Here is a 19,283-nt window from a genome sequence, read left to right on the forward strand (position 1 = left end):
ACCATATTGAAATGTTTAATGATTTAAAAACTTGTTTTTAATGTTTGCTTTTGAGAAAGCGTGTGTAGGTGGGGGAGGGGCAGAGAGCAAGGGAGACACAGAATCAGAAGCAGGCTCCAGGCTCTGAGCTGTCAGCACAGAGCCTGCTGCAGGGTTTTGAGCCCATGGAACAGTGAGATCATGACCTGAGCCAAAGTTGGATGCTTAACCGACTGAGCCACCCAGGGGCCCCAGTGTTTAATGATATTTTAACAGGGGTGCTGCATTGTAATACTGGGGACTGAGAGTTATGTAGCTGGTCCTGAGTAAGGCACTTGGCTAGTAGTGGCAGGACAGGAAACAGAACCTGGTGGTCTGCTATCTGAGTCCATGCCTTTAACCACCATGAGATATGGGCTCCCTGAAGTTGTGGGACCAGCTGACCAGGCAAGAAGGAACACAAGCCACAGAATTAGGAGAAGTGAGTTTGGATCTTCAGCGAAATGGGAGAGGCAGAGCTCCCCTGAGAATTATGTGCCTGATTTTGAGGCCTTCTCCATATGGGACCTCAGGAGATGCCCGTAACATTTTGCCTTTGAGGGAACAGGCCCAGAGGGAATGAGAGTTTTCCCTGAGCTTGCAGGGTAGATATGGCAAAAGCAGGAATCTGAACCCAAGTATGTAATCCAGGGTGGTGAGGGCCTATTACCTCAGTCAGGGAATCCTCTGACAAGGTCCCTACGGACCCTCCTAGCTTTGCCCTTCCAGGATCCTGGGTCTGGAAGGATCTTTGTGTACTCCTGCATCCTGACAGAGGGGCTCATGGGAGGGGCAGAGGTTTACGGACAAGGCTTGGGAACCCCAGTTCGATGTGCCTCAGCCTTTCTCAAAGCCCCACTCCTCTCCCCCAACCAGGGAGGAAGAGGGTCTGGGTACCTGATGAACAGGATGCCTACGTGGAGGCCGAGATCAAGTCGGAGGCAACTGGGGGCAGAGTCAATGTGGAGACCAAAGACCAGAAGGTTTGGCTCCCCTCTTCTGGGATTATCTCCTCTGCCCCCTCGGGTGCAGCTCGCAGGCGCACTGGATGAAAAAAGGGGTCTGGGAGGGCACCGGCATAAGAGACTGAGATCAGAGGTCAGTCAACTGCTGCCCGCCTGCCACCTCACCCCACGTTAAGGTCTCCTATGATACGGTCTCCCGGACAGATGCTGCTAGTGCGCGAAGCAGAGCTGCAGCCCATGAACCCGCCTCGCTTCGACTTGCTGGAGGACATGGCCATGATGACGCACCTCAACGAGGCAGCGGTGCTACACAACCTGCGCCAGCGTTATGCTCGCTGGATGATCTATGTGAGCCACGGGCCAGGCTGGGTTCGGTGGGGGTGGGGCCAAAGAGGCAGGGGCGGGGCTAGGGGAAGCGCTACTGCGCGGTGGGGAGTGGGGGGGGAGGGGAGGAGCAAGGAGCAGGGCTAGAGGTGGGACGTGGTGAGGTCTTGTCGCTGTGAAGTAGGGGCCCCGGGCTGGGGCGGGGCTAGAGGAGGTTCGGCTACCAGAGTGTAGGGGCGGAGCTGCAGCTAGACGCTTGGGCTTGGCAATGTGGAGGTGGGGCTACGGGCTGCGGGGCCGGAGTAAGGGCTGGGGCGGGTAGGACAGCCACAGAGCGTATGGCAGCACTTTAAGTGATTCCTTGGGGAATATTGCAAGGGTCACGGTTTCGTGAGGGCTGGGGATTGAGGATGGGAACTTGGCCTTCAATAACCCATTTTATAATCTCTCCTCAGACATACTCGGGCCTCTTCTGTGTCACCATCAACCCCTACAAATGGCTCCCGGTCTACACGGCCTCCGTGGTGGCTGCTTACAAGGGAAAGCGCCGCTCGGAGGCCCCACCCCACATATATGCAGTGGCAGATAATGCCTACAATGACATGCTGCGCAGTAAGAGCCGCCTTGACTCCTCTCCCTCACCTAAGACCTCCACCCCTGCTCCAGGGAGGCCTCTGTAAAGGACCCCTTTCCCTCCACTTGCACTGCTTTCCTTTTGATGCTGCTGGACACTCCAGGGTAGCATTCTGTCTCTCGAAGTGGGAGCCTACCACTGTCTGGATGATCCCACCTCGTCCTTCCCATTTCTGGCCCTGGGTGGTGGAGGGGTTGCCCCAGTGCCACAGATACCCAAAGTGTTCTACTCCTGACTGACTGGTTTCTCACCTTGGCTAACTTACCTATCTCTTCCCCTTTCCTCCAGACCGAGAGAACCAGTCCATGCTGATCACGTGAGTGTGGGGCTCTGGGGGTGTGGTGGGAAATGCTGGCCACCTGGAAGGAGGGGAGTAGAACTAAAATCATTTCCCAAGTCCAAAGTGCTTAGGGTAGGGCTTTTACCACCTGGATCTGGTATCCTTCTGAAGCTAAATTAGAGCATTTTCTCTGCCCCTATTCTGGGCAGATGCATTATGGGGTGGTGGACAGGGAAGGGATACCCAAACACCAGAGTGATCACCAGCCCTGATACTCCCTCTCCCCAGGGCCTGGAATCTTCTCCCACCTTAATCTTTGGGGAATTATTATTCTGGCTCAAGGGGAGGGAGGAGATTACTTTCCCTTTCTTTCTTACAGTCTCCTTATTTCTGAATCTTATTTTGATGTTTTATTTGCCCCCCTGGGAAAGTAGTAGAGTTCATGTCCAAGTTCATGTCCAGCCAAGCCAATATGGACATTGTGTATGAGTGAGTGAGTGTGTGTGTGTGTGTGTGTGTGAGTGAGTGAGTGCAGCCTGGTGGTTAAAAGCAAGACCTTTAAAACCAGAAGGACCTGGGTTCAAGTTCTTACATATCCACTTTCTGCTGGTACCCTTGGGCCCCTGAGTCTCATCAACAAAGGTAGAACAATCCTACTTACTTATCATACAGAGCTTTAAGGAGTTAGTGAGTTAATGTATGTGCCTGGCACACACCAGGGACATTTATGTGACTTCCCTGAGTCCCATTTCCTTACCCCTAAAATGGGGGTGATAGTAGTGCTTGCTTTACAGGGTTTCTAAGGCTTAAATGAGCCAATATAGGTAAAGCACTTGGCCTGGTATCTGGCATGAAATTAGTGCTCAGTAGACAGTGACATCATCATATGTGTCTCATCTCACAGGGATGTTCTATGCTGGCTTGCTTTTACACAACCCAGCACCTCTGAGGGTTGATCTCTTCTGGAGAGTGTTGGGTTGGGGGTCCTGAGTTGGGAGCTGGGTGCGGTGGGGAGACAGAGTAGCCTTGCTTGAGGGGTGGGGTGTTGGGGGATGGGAGGAATTAGGGTGACCAGATGGGCTTTGGTGACTCATGTTTGTATCATCTAAGCGGAGAGTCGGGGGCCGGTAAGACGGTTAACACCAAGAGGGTCATTCAGTACTTTGCCATCGTCGCTGCCCTGGGAGATGGGCCGGGCAAGAAGGCCGTAAGACTCGCCCATGCGGGCTCTGCTCCCCACTGCTTCTCACTGTTTTTCTTTTCTTTCTCTTCTTCTTCTTCTTCTTCTTTTTTTTTTTTTAATTCCTTTTAAAAAAGTTGATTCCCCAGAGCCTCTAGCCCTGCCTGAGCCTCCCACCCTGGTGGCGGACTCTGGCCTGAGCAAGGCTTGACCAAGAGAAAGGCTGTGACTGCCCTTCCACATTGTGTGACCCAATTCTGGGCCTGCCTCAGCGTTCCTATCTGTAACACACAGGGGTGGGACCACAGCTATTCCTAAACACTTTATATAATTTCCCTTTCCATCATGACCTTCATATCTTGAAAAAGTTTACCAAACAGGCTTTTACTATGAAGTGATTTTTTTCTTGGTTTTTGTGCAGCAAAGACATCGTTACCTGCTGTCAATCAAAAAGCAGGCTTATATGGAGTTTAACCAGAGCCAACAGCATTTGGCATTCCTAACACCCAGGGTTAGGGGGCAGTTTCTCACCCTGTGATTTCTGTATGGATTTTTGAAATTTCTGAAACAGTGGGGGACCAATGTTTTGTTTTGTTTTTGTTCTCCAAGTATTACATCCATTCCTAGCCCCCAAGACCAGCTGTTCAGAGCTCTATGTGTGTCCCTCCACCCCAAAATGGACGTCTTTTCTTTCCAGAAGCCCTAAGTCACCTTCTACACAGCCCCCACTCCTGGTCCTGTTAAGCCTTGCTTTATTCTGGGGCATTTTTCTTTCTTCTTTTTCTTTTCTTTTTTTCCATTTAAAGTTGTTTTTATTTTTTCTTTTTCTCCCATTTGATTTTCTTGTGTGGTTTTTTCTTTCTTTTTTTTTCCCTTGCAGTTTTGTTTTTTGTTGTTGTGGTAGTTGTTTTGTTTTTGCTGTTGACTTTTTGGTGCTTTTTGCTCCCTCTCTTCCCTACCCCATTTTTGAACCCCCACAGTGTCTCTGAGGATGCTGCAGAAAGTTGGGGCTTGGTCCAGTAACAGGAATGGAGGGCAGGGAGAGGGCCAGAGCTGGCAGGGGTGCAGCTAAGAAGGGCGGGGCAGGAAGGAGCCCTGCGTGGTGGAGTGTATGTGGGGTGTCAGGCAAGACAGGTAGAAAGAAAGGCTGGCTCACAGGGTCTATGGATGCTGGAACTTCAAAGCCTTAGCCCCCCTCCCCTTGGCCCCAAATTTGACCACATCTGCCGTAGAGAGCCTTGTTCAAAAGGCCTGGACCTGAGTGTGTGGGGTGGAGCTCAGTGGGAGGGGCTCTTGCCATTTCCCTCCTGCCTGCATCCCTCTAACAGTGTCTCTGGGGGGATTTTTAAGTCTTGGGCTCCCTGAAGGTGAGCGAATAACCAAAGTCCCCTGGTGGCCTGGCACCTGTAACTCTAGAATCCATTCCTTCCTTTCTCTCCCTTTCTTCCCAGGCTGTAGGGAGCCAGGGTGGGGAAGGGAAGGAAAAGGAACAGAGGAGAGACAAGGATGAGGCTAGAAGAGTAAGAGAGGGAAACCTCTTCCATTCAGCAAGTCCCTCTACATGAGACATATGGTGTCTGTGGTGTCATGGGAGGCAGGATGCCTGGGCTCAGTTCCTGCTCTGCCCCTCACCATGTGGCCTGGAGATCATTTCCCTGCTCTTAGTTTCCTCATTTGCAAATTAAGGCTAATAATATGCGCCTGACAGGGCTATTTTGTCTATCAGCTGTATAGTCAAGGTGCAGCCCATCACAGTACAATGGAGAAGTGTAAAGAAGGGCTCTCACAGTGGGAGGTGAGGGGTAAAAAGGGTCGATCAGAAAGAGGGCTCTTCTAGCCTCAGAGCATCAGGGACACCTTCCTGAGGAGGGGTCTGAAGAGGAGTAGACTTTAGTCAGGAAGCTCCAGGGTTTGGGGGGAGGGGCCACCGGATATGGGAGATATGGGAGGGGGAGGCACATGGAAGAGACATGTGGAGCAGAGACAGCTGGAGGAGGGGAAGGGCTGCCAGTAGGAGACCCTGAGACATAGCCCCTTGCCTCAGGTGCCTGATTAGGGCCAGGCTTGCTCCCACTTTCTAGCATTTCTCCTTCTAACAGTGCTGACAGGGTTGGGCATGGGGAGTGGGGTTGGGGGCTACATGTTTGGGTGTCTAACAGTCTGTCCTGCTAACCACTGCCACCCTCCCCTAGCTTGGTGAGACCTCATAGTTTCTAATGGCATCTTCCTTCTCTCTCCAGCAATTTCTGGCCACAAAGACTGGGGTAAGTGTGGGGCCAGTGCTAGTGGGGGCAGGCAATAATAATGAGCCCTGGGAGGCCCCTTCCCTTTCCCCACCAGAGGTGGTCCAGGATTCGCTGATACGCAGGACCATCAGGTACCCTGGTCTCCCAGTTGGTAGCACCAGGACTGACAGACCCGTCATCCTGTTGTCACCAGGGCACCCTCGAGGATCAAATCATCGAGGCCAATCCTGCCATGGAGGCTTTTGGCAACGCCAAGACCCTGCGGAATGACAACTCATCCCGCTTTGTGAGTGGCCATGGTGGGAGAGGTGGGTGGGGATGGGCAGCAGGGAGGTAAAGGGCCCTGACTGACGCTGTTCCTCTGCCCACAGGGCAAATTCATCCGCATTCACTTTGGTCCCTCTGGGAAGCTGGCATCTGCAGATATTGACAGCTGTGAGTCGAGGGGAGGGTGGGGAACAGAGACTTGGGCCTTTCTGCCCTGACTGAGCATCCATCCTCAAATCTTTGGGGCTACCACCTGTTCCAGGCACTTCTCTCCATCCCCTGGCCACCACCCAGCCCCTACCACCTTACTCTCCCCTGCAACATTCCATCCACTATGGTCTCTGAGCCTCCATTCCTCTGCTTGATCTTCCCAGCCAGAGTAATATTTTCTCAGATACGAATTTGACCACATTATGTTTCTGTTTAAAAACCTTTTGTAAAACTCTGGGGCGCCTGGGTGGCGCAGTCGGTTAAGCGTCCGACTTCAGCCAGGTCACGATCTCGCGGTCCGTGAGTTCGAGCCCCGCATCAGGCTCTGGGCTGATGGCTCAGAGCCTGGAGCCTGTTTCCGATTCTGTGTCTCCCTCTCTCTCTGCCCCTCCCCCGTTCATGCTCTGTCTCTCTCTGTCCCCAAAATAAATAAACGTTGAAAAAAAAAAAATTAAAAACCTTTTGTAGATCCCATCACCTGATCTTTATTTTTTATTTTTTAAACTATTTATTTATCTTGAGAGAGGGAGGGAGAGAGAAAGAGAGGGAATGGGAGCAGGGGAGGAGCAGAGAGAGAGGGAGAGAAAGAGAATCCCAAGCAGGTTCTGCCGCCAGCACAGAGCCCAATGTGGGGCTCAAACTCATGAACCGTGAGATCATGACCTGAGCCAAAATCAAGAGTCGGACACTTAACCGCCACCCAGGTGCCCCCTGTTACCTTAGGATGGAGACCCGAATCCTTGTTGGGCCAGTCAGGCTCCTTGTGATTGGATCCTTACCCCACCTCAGTTCTTTCTCTGGCCTCCAAAAGGGCAGGCCTGTGACCACCTCCCCACACCACCCCATCCTCCCTGGAAGCCTGCCCTCCCACTTTTTGCCCATCCCACCTGGCCCAGCCCCACTGCACAGACACCAGGGCCCAGGCTGCTTGCACAGAGAGGCCCCTACACTGACCATTCCCCACCTTGGGATGCATCACCAGATCCCGATGGATAAGCACAGACATGTGATGACCAGAGAATGTTGTAATTCACTCCTTGACTCATTCCTTTGCAAACACATGGAAACTCCGCTTCACGCACACACTGACATGCTAGCTCTGCTCTGGAGGGAAGCAGTGTGGTCCGTGGATGAAGGGATGAAAGCATAGATGAAAGAAGGACATATGAAGACCCCTGCCCATAGACACGCAGACCTGCAGACACACACACACATCCCCACCCTGTGACACCTGCGTGATAGACACTTTTCAGTACGTGTTGGCATGTGTGTGGATACAGTGCCTCTCTACACACCCCTGAGACAACTTCCCCCACCCCCTCAGCTCTATTGGGGTGACCCACTCTGGGGAGGTACAGGGAGAAGGTAGGCTAGTGCCCCTCTTTTCCCCAGATCTCCTGGAGAAGTCGCGAGTGATCTTCCAGCTGCCTGGTGAGCGTGGTTACCATGTCTACTACCAGATCCTCTCGGGGAAGAAGCCAGAGCTGCAGGGTGAGGGCCAGGGGTGGATGAAGGGGGAGTCAGAGCCCACGGGGCTGGGTGGGACTGCCCCTCCACTCCTTAGCTGGGACTCCTAGTTACTGCTGAGCTCTCTCCTTGTACTGGAGAATAGGCCCCTAGTGTCATGGCCCTGGCAAGGTTGTCCCTCATTCTGTCCTGAGACTGGAGAGGCCCCATCCAGCACCAAAGGGGAAGCAGTGGCTCTGTCTAGGCCCAGCTATGCACTCTTACAAGCCCCTCAAGGACACAGTGTGGTTTTCCCTGTGCCCTAGCACCCTGCATAGTGACTGGGCTCATTCCTCAGAGAACCATAAAGAAAGAAAAGCCACAGGCCTGGGGGAGGGGGTGAGAAACTCAGCTACAGAAGTCCTGGGAGGGCCCTAGAGTCCCCTGCCTGGGTGGCCCCCAGAACCTTCCATGCTGGGATGGGAGGGAAAGAGAAGCACTGGGTGAATGCAGCCAAACCCACCATGCTTCTCCGCATGTCTCCCAGATATGCTGCTTCTGTCGATGAACCCCTATGACTACCACTTCTGCAGCCAGGGTGTCATCACTGTGGACAACATGAATGACGGCGAGGAGCTCATGGCCACTGATGTAGGTCTCTGGTGGGAGAGAGGCAGGTCGGGGCGCCTGCAGTGTGCGGATGTGTGAGGCTGGGGGGAGGTCAGGGAGCAATTCCAGTGCCCTTAGCTCAGCTGGCCCCTAGAGAAGCCCAGACTTCTCTGATCCTTCTGTCCCCTGCCACAGCATGCCATGGACATCCTGGGCTTCAGCGTGGATGAGAAGTGTGCCTGCTATAAGATCGTGGGGGCCCTCCTGCACTTCGGCAACATGAAGTTCAAGCAGAAGCAGCGGGAGGAACAGGCTGAGGCTGACGGCACTGAAAGTGAGGGGGCCTGACCCTGGCCTGACCTGGTCATCATCTTGACCCTGATTCTAGTGTCCTGTCCATGACCGTTAACCTTAACCCTTGTCCACAGCCTTTGACTTAAGTCTTACCTGGCCTTGATTGTAACCCCTGATTTCTCAATCCCAGACCCTCACCCTTCTGAGCCGTACAGTTTGCCTGCCCTGAACTCAACCTCTCCCTGCCTCCCTCTTCTAACTCCAGGCAGAGGCCAGTAGCACCCCCAGGTGCCCATATTCTTGCCCTCTTCCTCCTTCACCGCCCCCCTGCTGTGTGCCCTGCCAGGTGCTGACAAGGCTGCCTACCTGATGGGGGTCAGCAGTGGGGACCTCCTTAAAGGCCTTCTGCACCCCCGAGTGCGTGTGGGGAACGAGTACGTGACCAAGGGCCAGAGTGTGGAGCAGGTGAGCTGTTTGCAGGCCAGGGCTCACCTGGAGACAGTGGAGCAGGGTACCCTCCTTGCCAGGTCCCAGCCCAGCCTCTCCACACCTCCAGGTGGTGTTTGCCGTGGGGGCTCTGGCCAAGGCCACCTATGACCGGCTGTTCCGGTGGCTGGTGTCACGGATCAACCAGACCCTGGACACCAAGCTGCCCCGTCAGTTCTTCATTGGGGTCCTGGACATCGCTGGTTTTGAGATCTTTGAGGTGAGAGAGGGCCCACACCCCTGGGCTCTGTTCTCTCCAAGGCAGAGGACCATGGGTGGGTGGGGGCCAGAGCCCTGGGACTCTGCCTGGAGGTGGCGGTGAAGTCGCGCACATCCCCGTTCCTCCATGGGTCTCCCCATGTGTATCTGATGAGCCTGGCACCTCCCTCTATAGTTCAACAGCTTTGAGCAGCTGTGCATCAACTTCACCAATGAGAAGCTCCAGCAGTTCTTCAACCAGCACATGTTTGTGCTGGAGCAGGAGGAGTACAAACGGGAGGGCATCGACTGGGTCTTCATCGACTTCGGCCTGGACCTGCAACCCTGCATTGACCTCATTGAGAAGGTGGGGCCTAGGGCAAGGCCACTGCAAGGGGAAGGGGATGAGGGTGTGGCGAGTGAGCAAGAATGAGCGTGTGCCGGCTTGTGAGCGAGTGTGTGCAAGCACTCATGTATGTGTGCAGTGGTGCATGGATGTGAGCTTGCGTATGAGTGTGGCTCTGTGTCTCTGTTCGTGTGTGTGAATGGCAGTGCGTGCATGGGTGTGAATAGGTTTGTTGGAGGTTGTGTGAATGTGTGTTGGTGGGTACGTGAGTGTGCACCCAGCACTGTGGCCAACAGCCTGTCATGGGCACACACAATTTTGCAGTTCACGAGGGCCTACTGCAGCCACAATCTCACCGGACCTGCCTGGGGGTAGGCAGGGGAGAGTATGTCTGCTAATTTATTTGATTGATTGTATCTATTTCCCTGTTGTACAAAGACTGCAAGAAAGAAAAATCAAAGAAAATCTGAAAACTCAGGAGTAAAGGGAAAAAAAAAAAATATTTGCCCCCTAACCCTACTACAGCCTGTGTCTTGGCACTTTGGTTAAGTTGCCTCCAAATCCTTTATCCTGGACGTGCATTTTCTTTTATAGACTCAGACTCATATCCCATCTTTTTCTCTGAAAATGTATTTTGAACATTGAACGTTGCTGAAGAAGCCACAAGAGTTCATGCAGCAGGCTATTTTTATGCATTTCTGTGTCCTGCTTTTGCATAGTTGGGTGGTCAACAGTTTTTGCTGTAAGATCAGCACTGAAAGTATTCATTTCAACACTTAGTAGGTTAGGAAATTGAGGTCTAAGGGCCTCCCTGCTAGTAAGTGAGGAAGCCAAAATTTGAACTCAACTGCCTTTTTCCCCCTCTTATTGTGTGTGTGTGTGTGTGAGAGAGAGAGAGAGAGAGAGACAGACAGACAGACCACAGACATCAGGAGGTGGGTGGGTACAGAGATTCCAGTTTGAGTCTGTGCACCTGTGAGCAAAGAGGACGACCCAGAGCTGCAAATCATGCGAAGGGAGTTCAAAGCCAAGAAACAAACTTCTATTTTGGAAGACAGGACTCCTGGGTACCCATCTGGTTTCTGTCCCTCCCAGCAATGGCTGAAGTTGGGGGTCTGGGAACGCTTCCAGAAGGAGGGGTTCCGGGATATGGGATCTGGCCAAGCCAGGATGGGCTGGCTTGATGATGGCCCTTCAAACTTGTTCCCTGTCCCCAGCCACTGGGCATCCTGTCCATCCTGGAGGAGGAGTGCATGTTCCCCAAGGCCTCAGACGCCAGCTTCCGGGCCAAGCTCTATGATAACCATGCGGGAAAGTCACCCAATTTCCAGCAGCCACGGCCTGACAAGAAGCGCAAATACCAGGCCCACTTTGAGGTGGTCCACTATGCGGGCGTGGTAGGTGCCTGTTGGAATCCCAACCCTTGACCCCCTTCTTCCCTTCTCCTGGTTCCCCAACCTTGCTCAGCACCTGTCTGGTCTCTGCCAGGTGCCTTACAGCATTGTGGGCTGGCTGGAGAAAAACAAAGATCCGCTGAATGAGACGGTGGTCCCTATCTTCCAAAAGTCGCAGAACAAGCTCTTAGCCACCCTCTATGAGAACTATGCAGGGTCCTGCTCCAGTGAGTACAGAGGGACAAGGTCACCATTCTATAGGGCACTCACAGAGTGACGTCCCCCGGAGTGACTGGTCCCATGTCTCTCCTAGCCGAGCCCCCCAAGTCTGGGGTGAAAGAGAAGCGTAAGAAGGCAGCATCTTTCCAGACGGTGTCCCAGCTGCACAAGGTGAGGCCTAGTCGGGGCCCCATGCAGGCCCTCACCTGCCAGTCTCCAGCCCCGTCCCTGGTCCCTGCTCTGTCCCCTGCACCCTGGGCGGGCGGCTGTTAAGACTTGCAGTGATGTTTAACTCCTCTCTTGTGAACATCACAGCAAGTCTGTGCTGCTTCCCGTCCGCACGCTGCCTGGGCAGGGTTTGGGGGGGATAGGGTGGAGCCACGGGGCCTGTGGGAGGCATGGTGATTGGATGGGGGAGTGAAGACTTAGGTGACTGACAGGGTCCCAGTCAAACAGAAGAGGGAAGAGGGTCCCAAGGAACAGTGGAAGGACAGATGTGCAGAGGCATGCTTAGACGCCTGGCTCACCAGTCCTCAGCAGGCTGATCCACTATGGTTTCCAATTCTGCTTCTTGCCCCTCTTGTGCTTTCTCCCCTCTCCTCACCCCCAGGAGAACCTCAACAAGCTGATGACCAACCTACGGGCCACACAGCCCCACTTTGTCCGTTGCATTGTCCCCAACGAGAACAAGACCCCAGGTAGTCACCCCAGGGCTGGGTTGGTGGGGTGAGGACATTGGAGGGAGGGGACAAGGCAGACTTAGAAGCTGGGTCTTCCCTCTCCTCAGGGCCTGCGTGGTCTCAAAGAAAGCCCCTATGTGGGCTGTTGGTCTTTCTCTGGGGCATGAAGGTGTGTCCATTGACTTCAAAGCTTTCCCTTTAACCTCCACCACAACCAGGGGTCATGGATGCCTTCTTAGTGTTACACCAGCTTCGCTGCAATGGGGTTCTGGAGGGGATCCGGATCTGTCGCCAAGGATTCCCCAACAGGCTGCTCTATGCTGACTTCCGGCAGCGGTGGGTGTCTGCCTGCCCAGCCCTGGCTTCCCACCAACCCCTTTCCTGCTCCTATACAGCCACCTTCCCCCTTGCCCTCCCCCGGGTGTAGGCAGCAGCCTGAGGGAATGGGAAAGGCACACACTTAGAGCCAAAGGGATCAAGGTTCCAAGGACTGAGATTCCAAACACTGAACATGGAGACTGGGCTGGCACCCCGATGGGAGATGGTGGTAACTGAGACAGGGGTGGGCTAGGGGAGTAGCCATCAGGCTTCGGGTATTTGAGGTGTAGCCAGTAGGCCATGTTAATGGATTGGATAGGGAATAAGAAAAAGACAAGGGTGATCCCAGGTTTGGGGCCTGAGCAACTGGGGAGTAGATGTGCTGAGATACCAAGATGGGGCTTTTCCATATTATGGAGTGGGGAGGGATAGTGGATTGAGTTCCACTTTGACCAAGTTAGGTTTGAAATGTCTTCAGCAGAGGTTCGAGAAGAGAAGTCGAAGTGGGGCAGGCAGGAGCTGGATATGGATTTGGGAGTTGAGTGAGGGGCCTCATAGACTAGACTTTGCGTAACGCCAGTCAGTGCTGTTAGCTCCTTCCCCCTTCCCTTTATATGTTTGATTTTATCAGCTACACATGTCCATAGCCCCCCTCCCCTGAAGTACCTGTAGTCATGCACACTGACGTACGCATGTTGGCACAAATATAGTTGGTGTGCTTCCATGCATGTGCATGCTCGCTCGCTCTGCCTCCTTCCTCCCCGCCCACCCTTGTTTTGTGAGTTTGTTTTTTCATGTAAGAGAGATTCTCCTTATCAGCAGACATAAGTCTGCACCATCCCCCCTTTTTTTCTTTTAATTAAGACTTCTTTAAAGAGCAGTTTTAGGTTCACAGCAAAATGGAGGGGAAGGTACAAAGAGATTTCCCATATGACTTTGCTCCCCCCCCCCCCCCCCCCCGCCCAACCTCCTCCATGATCAGCATCCCTCACCAGAGTGGGACATTTGTTATAGTGGCTGGGGACAGGAGAATCACCCAAAGTCCATAGTTTACGTTAGGGTTTGCTCATGGCAGTGTACGTCCTGTGAGTTTGGACAGATGTATTAACGACATGCAGCATCATTCCTTTTGTTCTGGCTATAGTATCCCAGAGTCTAGTGAACCGTGCTTTGTTTATCAGCCCCTGGTGAGGGGTCTTTCACGTTTCTCTGACCTTAATGCTATGGCCACAGCTACCTGGACCCACAGAAGTGGATGTGCTGGGTACCCTTGCTCTTGTTTAGAATTCTCTCTCTCAAATGTTCTTTCGGCTTTGATACACCATACCATATCACCTTCTTTATATTTTTTGCCTTCTAAAAAAATAAGATGAATTTCAAAAAATTATAAGTTAAAAAATTATAAAAGTGTTGCGTGCCTGTTGTAAATACTACAATCTCTCCCTTTTTTAAGTTTATTTATTGAGAGAGAGTGCAAGCAGGGGAGGGGCAGAGAGAGAAAGAGAGAGAGGATCCCAAGCAGGCTCCGCACTATCAGTGGAGGGCCTGACCTGGTGCTCGAACCCAGGAACCATGAGTTCATGACCTGAGCCAAAATCGAGAGTCAGATGCTCAACCGACTGAGCCACCCAGGCACCCAATACTACAATCTCTTAAAGAACTTAATTAATGAATGCATTTAAATGCAACCCAAGGTTTGTAAGCAGACTGTGCTCAATCCCCAGTGTCACCATGCTCCCCCATTGGAGCCTCTGCTGTGGCATCTGGGAGGCCTTCGAATATTCCCTTGCTCCCCTGCCCAGCCCCCTCCTCAGCAGCCCTCCCCTGCTCTCCCAGGTACCGCATCCTGAACCCCAGTGCTATCCCAGATGACACCTTCGTGGACAGCAGGAAGGCCACAGAAAAGCTCCTGGGCTCATTGGACATTGACCACACCCAGTACCAGTTTGGCCACACCAAGGTTGGGGCACATCGGACTTAGGGCTGACCCGGGGGTGGGCAGTCACACTGGACAGGACACATGCAGGTGGCTGGGGGTTACACCTGGTGCATCCTCCCCCACCCCAGGTGTTCTTCAAGGCTGGGCTTCTAGGCATCCTGGAAGAGCTTCGTGACCAGCGTCTGGCCAAGGTTCTGACGCTGCTACAGGCACGGAGCCGGGGCCGCCTCATGCGCCTTGAGTATCAGCGCCTGCTTGGAGGCAGGTGTGTGTGGGGAGGGAGCAGCAGACAGGGGTAGGGGTGTGACCACGGTATACTGGCTGCCGGGACCACCAGGCTCTCCAACCCTGCGATATTGTCTCTCATGTGGGTCAGACTATCCCTGTGGCTGGTTAGGTGTCTCTGAAGGAGCAGGTCCTGTCTTGTCCCCCTCAACTGCAAGTTTCCATTTCCTCACCTCAAAAATCAGGATAAGATCACCTTTCTCTTCACTCCAGGCCACTCAGAGTGGTAATAATGACAACCAGTGTTTCTCCAGACTCTTAAGTGCCAGGCCCCAGGCAAGAGGCTTTATTTGCATGATCTTGCTTAAAGTGCCAAACAGTCCTCAGGAGGCGGGCACTGTGATTATACTTCATCTGCAGAGCAGCCCTCTGAGTCTGAGAACCAGTCAGATGGCTAGTGGTGGGGAAGCTGGGGTGTGGTCCCAGGCATGTGACCCCAGAGCTCCGAGTATATCAGGGTACATTCCTGGTTTCTTCAGGACACTGCAAGGGCCACCAGGACATTTAGGGCTTCTGAGCCCTTACCCTGGAGGCAGACCCATTTGATCTTGGGCTTCTCTCTCCACCTCACAATAAAGCAGAGGCATTAGATCCACTTGAGATCACATGCTGAAGCGTTCACCGTGTGCAGAGCCCAGCCCAGGGCAGGTGCCCAGGAACATCGGGGCTGTTACCATGGAGGGGCAGCACTGAGCCTCCTGGCCACCCGTGTCTTCCCCTCCCCAGGGATGCCCTGTTCACCATCCAGTGGAATATCCGTGCCTTCAATGCCGTCAAGAATTGGTCATGGATGAAGCTCTTTTTCAAGATGAAGCCATTGCTGCGCTCAGCGCAGGCCGAGGAAGAGCTGGCGGCCCTTCGGGCGGAGCTTCGGGGGCTGCGAGGGGCACTGGCTACTGCGGAGGCCAAGCGCCAGGAGCTGGAGGAGACACACGTCAGTGTCACCCAGGAGAAGAATGACCTGGCCCTGCAGCTCCAGGCAGTGAGTAGGGGAGGGGAAGGGAGATGGAGGGTTTCCATTGGTGACCTATGCCCCTGGCACTCCAGAAAACCCCAGGCCGCTTTGAGGAAACACAGCCAGACCCCTGGTCAGGGTGGACGTGGTGCGCCATACGGGTGCTCAGGATCTGGATCTTTCTTCTGACTCCCAAACATGCCATGAGATGAGAGACTGTGGGCTCACGTCCCCCATCAGAGTCAGTCTGTCCCCGTGTCCTGATGCTCCCGCCCCATGCTACCTTGGCCTCCTGCTAAAGCTGCAGTGGAGCCCCATCTCCTTGGCCCTCCTTCATTCCTGTCCCTGACATAGACCCATGCTCCCTTCTCTGGTTAAGGGCCATGGAAACCCAGGTGGCACATAACAGTAATGGCCAGAGGGCAGGGATCAAGGGTCTGGAAACTTCCCAAGTCCACTGACTCATTCCTTCCTTCAGCAAACACTATGAGTATCACCTGTGTGCCAGGCCCCACGGTTGCTCTGGGGACACGTTGGTGGGAAGTCAGGCCTGTGGTCACAGAACTCACCTGCTAGTGGGCAAGCAGGGGTGAGGAGATGGTGAGGTGGGAGAGAATACCCAAGCCAATCATGGCACAGCTGCCTGTCCCCTTGGAAGGCCATAGCCCAGAGCTCTCTGAGAGCCCTTATTTGGGCTTCTCACTCTGGGTTGCCCCAGCCTGTCTGACGTTCCCCTCTTGATGGTGCTGCTTCTACCCCTGCCCATCCCTTTCCCTGAGCCCCCAGCCCAGCACACCTGAGCCCCTTTGGGGCCAAGAGCAGGTCATAGGCATTCCTTGGTCCCCAGCTGAGCGTGGGTGTCACACGTTTGCATGGCACTTTTTTTCCGGGGCCTGGCCTCGTGTCCCTCGGCTGGTTTGCCTGGCCGTGGCTCTGTCCCATTCTCCATGTCCCTCTCCAGGAGCAGGAAAACTTGGCAGATGCTGAGGAGCGCTGCCACTTGCTGATCAAGTCCAAGGTACAGCTCGAGGCAAAGGTGAAGGAGCTGAGTGAGCGTCTGGAAGATGAGGAGGAGGTGAATGCTGACCTGGCCGCCCGCCGGCGCAAGCTGGAGGATGAGTGCACAGAGCTCAAGAAGGACATCGACGACCTGGAGCTGACACTGGCCAAGGCCGAGAAGGAGAAGCAAGCCACGGAGAACAAGGTATGGTCTGGGCCGGGTGGGGGGAAAGGCTCCGAGCCAGGGGCTGGCCGTGGGGCCAGGCAGTTGCTGCTCTCCCTGCGGGCTCTGTGACGCCCCTGCTGGGTGGCCCCTCTCTGTGGGCTCCCATTTCCTCCTGTCAGGTGGGGTTAATAGCAGCACTTCCCTCATTAGGTTGAGGATTCAGTGTGTGACCACCTTTTGCTTGCACTCAGCACAGGGCTTAGCGCACAGCAGGTGCTCAGCAAATGCCAGTATTTTGTCATCCATCCTGGCTGGTAAGGCCCGTGAGGGCAGGAAGCCCCTTTCCCGGCTCTGCATCCCCTGGGTGCCTCTGGATCCCTTCTGCCCCTGACCCCCTAGCACAACCCCACGTGGTTCACAGGGCCGGGAATACTGACTCATTATATAGGAGGGAAAGAGGGGCTCACTCAGGTGCTCACAGGGGAAACCAGGACTGTCTGGAACACCCATTATACCGAAAGTAGCTGGCATCTACTACTAATTGAGGCTCAGAGTGAAACGACTTGCCCAAGTCCCCCCTAGTTGGAAGGGGCGGTTGCTGTGACCTGGCATGGTGGCTCCTTGCACCAGAGTGTGGGAGGGGCATCCTCACGGTGACCCTGGCCCTGGCACAGGTGAAGAACCTGACAGAGGAGATGGCAGCACTGGACGAGTCGGTGGCCCGGCTGACCAAGGAAAAGAAGGCATTGCAGGAGGCCCACCAGCAGGCCCTGGGTGACCTACAGGCGGAGGAGGACCGCGTGAGTGCACTGGCCAAGGCCAAGCTCCGGCTGGAGCAGCAAGTGGAAGATGTGAGTCCTGGTCACAGCAGGGGCCTATGTGGTGGCGCTGGGACAGCGGGGCCGGTGGCTCACGCCTGGGGCTGATCATGCCTACCCCTCCTGTGCCATAGCTGGAGTGCTCCCTGGAGCAAGAGAAGAAGCTGCGCATGGACACGGAGCGCGCAAAACGCAAGCTCGAGGGTGACCTGAAGCTGACGCAGGAGTCGGTGACGGATGCTGCCCAGGACAAGCAGGAGTTGGAGGAGAAGCTCAAGAAGTAGGCATGGGCTGGGTCGTGGCAGACCGGCAGGCGGCCTCCTGAGCCTATACCCCGGTTCTCCCTCTGGACCCTCCAGTCAGTTCTGCTTCACTGCAGGCGTTGAATGTGTAGGGTTGAGATGGGAGTGCAGGTGGTCGTGTCCTGCCTTCCTTGCTGCCAATGGTCCCAGCCAGGCTCTGGTGGGGGGTGGTTTGAGAGGGAACATAGGGATGAGGTCGCTGAGGGCTTGGTGCCTCAGGTGGGGAGGAAGGAGACTGGAGGACCAAGGGACTCCAGGCAGGTTGATGGAAGTGAGGACTTGCGCTGGCTCACGGCCCCCTCCACCTCCAGGAAGGACTCTGAGCTGAGTCAGCTGACCCTGCGGGTGGAGGATGAGCAGCTCCTTGGGGCACAGCTACAGAAGAAGATCAAGGAACTGCAGGTGTGTGGGGCACGGGGTGGAGAGTGCAGGAAGGGCCAGGGCCAGAGGCACGCAGAGGTGACTGCTGCCGTCTGCCTGTCCCCAGGCTCGGGCGGAGGAGCTGGAAGAGGAGCTGGAAGCGGAGCGGGCAGCCCGGGCCCGCGTGGAGAAGCAGCGAGCCGAGGCAGCCCGGGAGCTGGAGGAGCTGAGCGAGCGGCTGGAGGAGGCTGGCGGGGCGTCCGCAGGGCAGCGTGAGGGCTGCCGCAAGCGCGAGGCCGAGCTGGGCCGGTTGCGGCGGGAGCTGGAGGAGGCGGCACTGCGGCACGAGGCCACGGTGGCTGCCCTGCGACGCAAGCAGGCTGAGAGCGCGGCCGAACTGGGCGAGCAAGTGGACAGTCTGCAGCGGGTGCGGCAGAAGCTAGAAAAGGAAAAAAGCGAGCTCCGCATGGAGGTGGATGATCTGGGCGCCAATGTTGAGACTCTGGCCCGTGGCAAGGTGTCTGCCTCCTTCCTGAGTCTAGCATTCTGACTGAGCTCTGATCCTGTACCCATCTAGACTCTAAACTGATCCTGACTCCAGCACTGACCCTACCCCTGACCCTGTACCTGATCCTGACCCCTGACCTATTTATCAGTCATCCATCCCCAACCCCACACTGGTCCTGACCTCAAACCCTGATTCCTAACTCTGGGCCCTGACTCCAGGTCATTTTTGACCCAGCATCTAATTCTAACCTCTCAGTCCTTGACCTCTGTCCTGACTGGTCCTGTCTCGAATCCCAGCACCCAGCCTTGACCCCTGACCTTTGTACCACCTAATCCTGACAGCTGACTTATGAGCACTGTCTGCAACTGACTTCAGACTCTAGTATCCTAACCTCATCCTGGCCCTCTCACTTCTGACACCCATCTTTAAAAAAAAAAAATTTTTTTTTTAACGTTTATTTTTGAGACAGAGACAGAGCATGAACGGGGGAGGGCCAGAGAGAGAGGGAGACACAGAATCTGAAACAGGCTCCAGGCTCTGAGCTGTCAGCACAGAGCCCGATGCAGGGCTTGAATTCACAGACCGCAAGATCATGACCTGAGCCGAAGTTGGACGCTTAACCGACTGAGCCACCCAGGTTCCCCCAGACACCCATCTTTTAAAGCCAAGGTCCAGCAGTAGAATCTCTGACCCTGAACTTGGGGCTCTGCTTTCCCTTTGATTCCCGGACCCATGTCTAGCCTTCTAGTTCCCAGTCCAGGGGTCCTGGCCCTGATTGGCAGCTCCAGACACTGCCTTGTGATTCACAAACTTGTTCTGACTCCTGACCCTGGATCC

General features: G+C 54.7%; 1 protein-coding gene across 4 annotated transcripts in view; it reads left to right on the forward strand.

The window, feature by feature from the left end:
- Positions 1–19,283, forward strand: part of MYH7B (myosin heavy chain 7B) — a 43,073-nt gene that overhangs the window by 19,618 nt on the left and 4,172 nt on the right. For 2 of the 4 annotated variants that reach the window (XM_086702044.1, XM_086702045.1), the window contains 26 exons: positions 1,188–1,331; positions 1,763–1,919; positions 2,230–2,257; positions 3,332–3,428; positions 5,642–5,665; positions 5,841–5,933; positions 6,019–6,082; positions 7,517–7,615; positions 8,118–8,221; positions 8,375–8,513; positions 8,820–8,938; positions 9,030–9,179; positions 9,354–9,524; positions 10,721–10,900; positions 10,992–11,124; positions 11,211–11,287; positions 11,727–11,814; positions 12,015–12,132; positions 13,951–14,074; positions 14,182–14,318; positions 15,065–15,320; positions 16,255–16,497; positions 17,133–17,309; positions 17,411–17,556; positions 17,890–17,980; positions 18,066–18,455. In XM_086702044.1, the coding sequence (XP_086558170.1) occupies positions 1,188–1,331; positions 1,763–1,919; positions 2,230–2,257; positions 3,332–3,428; positions 5,642–5,665; positions 5,841–5,933; positions 6,019–6,082; positions 7,517–7,615; positions 8,118–8,221; positions 8,375–8,513; positions 8,820–8,938; positions 9,030–9,179; positions 9,354–9,524; positions 10,721–10,900; positions 10,992–11,124; positions 11,211–11,287; positions 11,727–11,814; positions 12,015–12,132; positions 13,951–14,074; positions 14,182–14,318; positions 15,065–15,320; positions 16,255–16,497; positions 17,133–17,309; positions 17,411–17,556; positions 17,890–17,980; positions 18,066–18,455 (3,549 nt within the window). Of the gene's footprint in view, positions 1–894; positions 1,002–1,187; positions 1,332–1,762; positions 1,920–2,229; positions 2,258–3,331; positions 3,429–5,641; positions 5,666–5,840; positions 5,934–6,018; positions 6,083–7,516; positions 7,616–8,117; positions 8,222–8,374; positions 8,514–8,819; positions 8,939–9,029; positions 9,180–9,353; positions 9,525–10,720; positions 10,901–10,991; positions 11,125–11,210; positions 11,288–11,726; positions 11,815–12,014; positions 12,133–13,950; positions 14,075–14,181; positions 14,319–15,064; positions 15,321–16,254; positions 16,498–17,132; positions 17,310–17,410; positions 17,557–17,889; positions 17,981–18,065; positions 18,456–19,283 lie in introns of those variants that run through there. The other 2 variants (XM_025932668.2, XM_086702046.1) reach the window with 2 other exon arrangements.

This window comes from Puma concolor, chromosome A3 (assembly GCF_028749965.1).
Source record: "Puma concolor isolate L17-30 chromosome A3, mPumCon1.1.hap2, whole genome shotgun sequence".
Taxonomy (NCBI): Eukaryota; Metazoa; Chordata; class Mammalia; order Carnivora; family Felidae; genus Puma; species Puma concolor.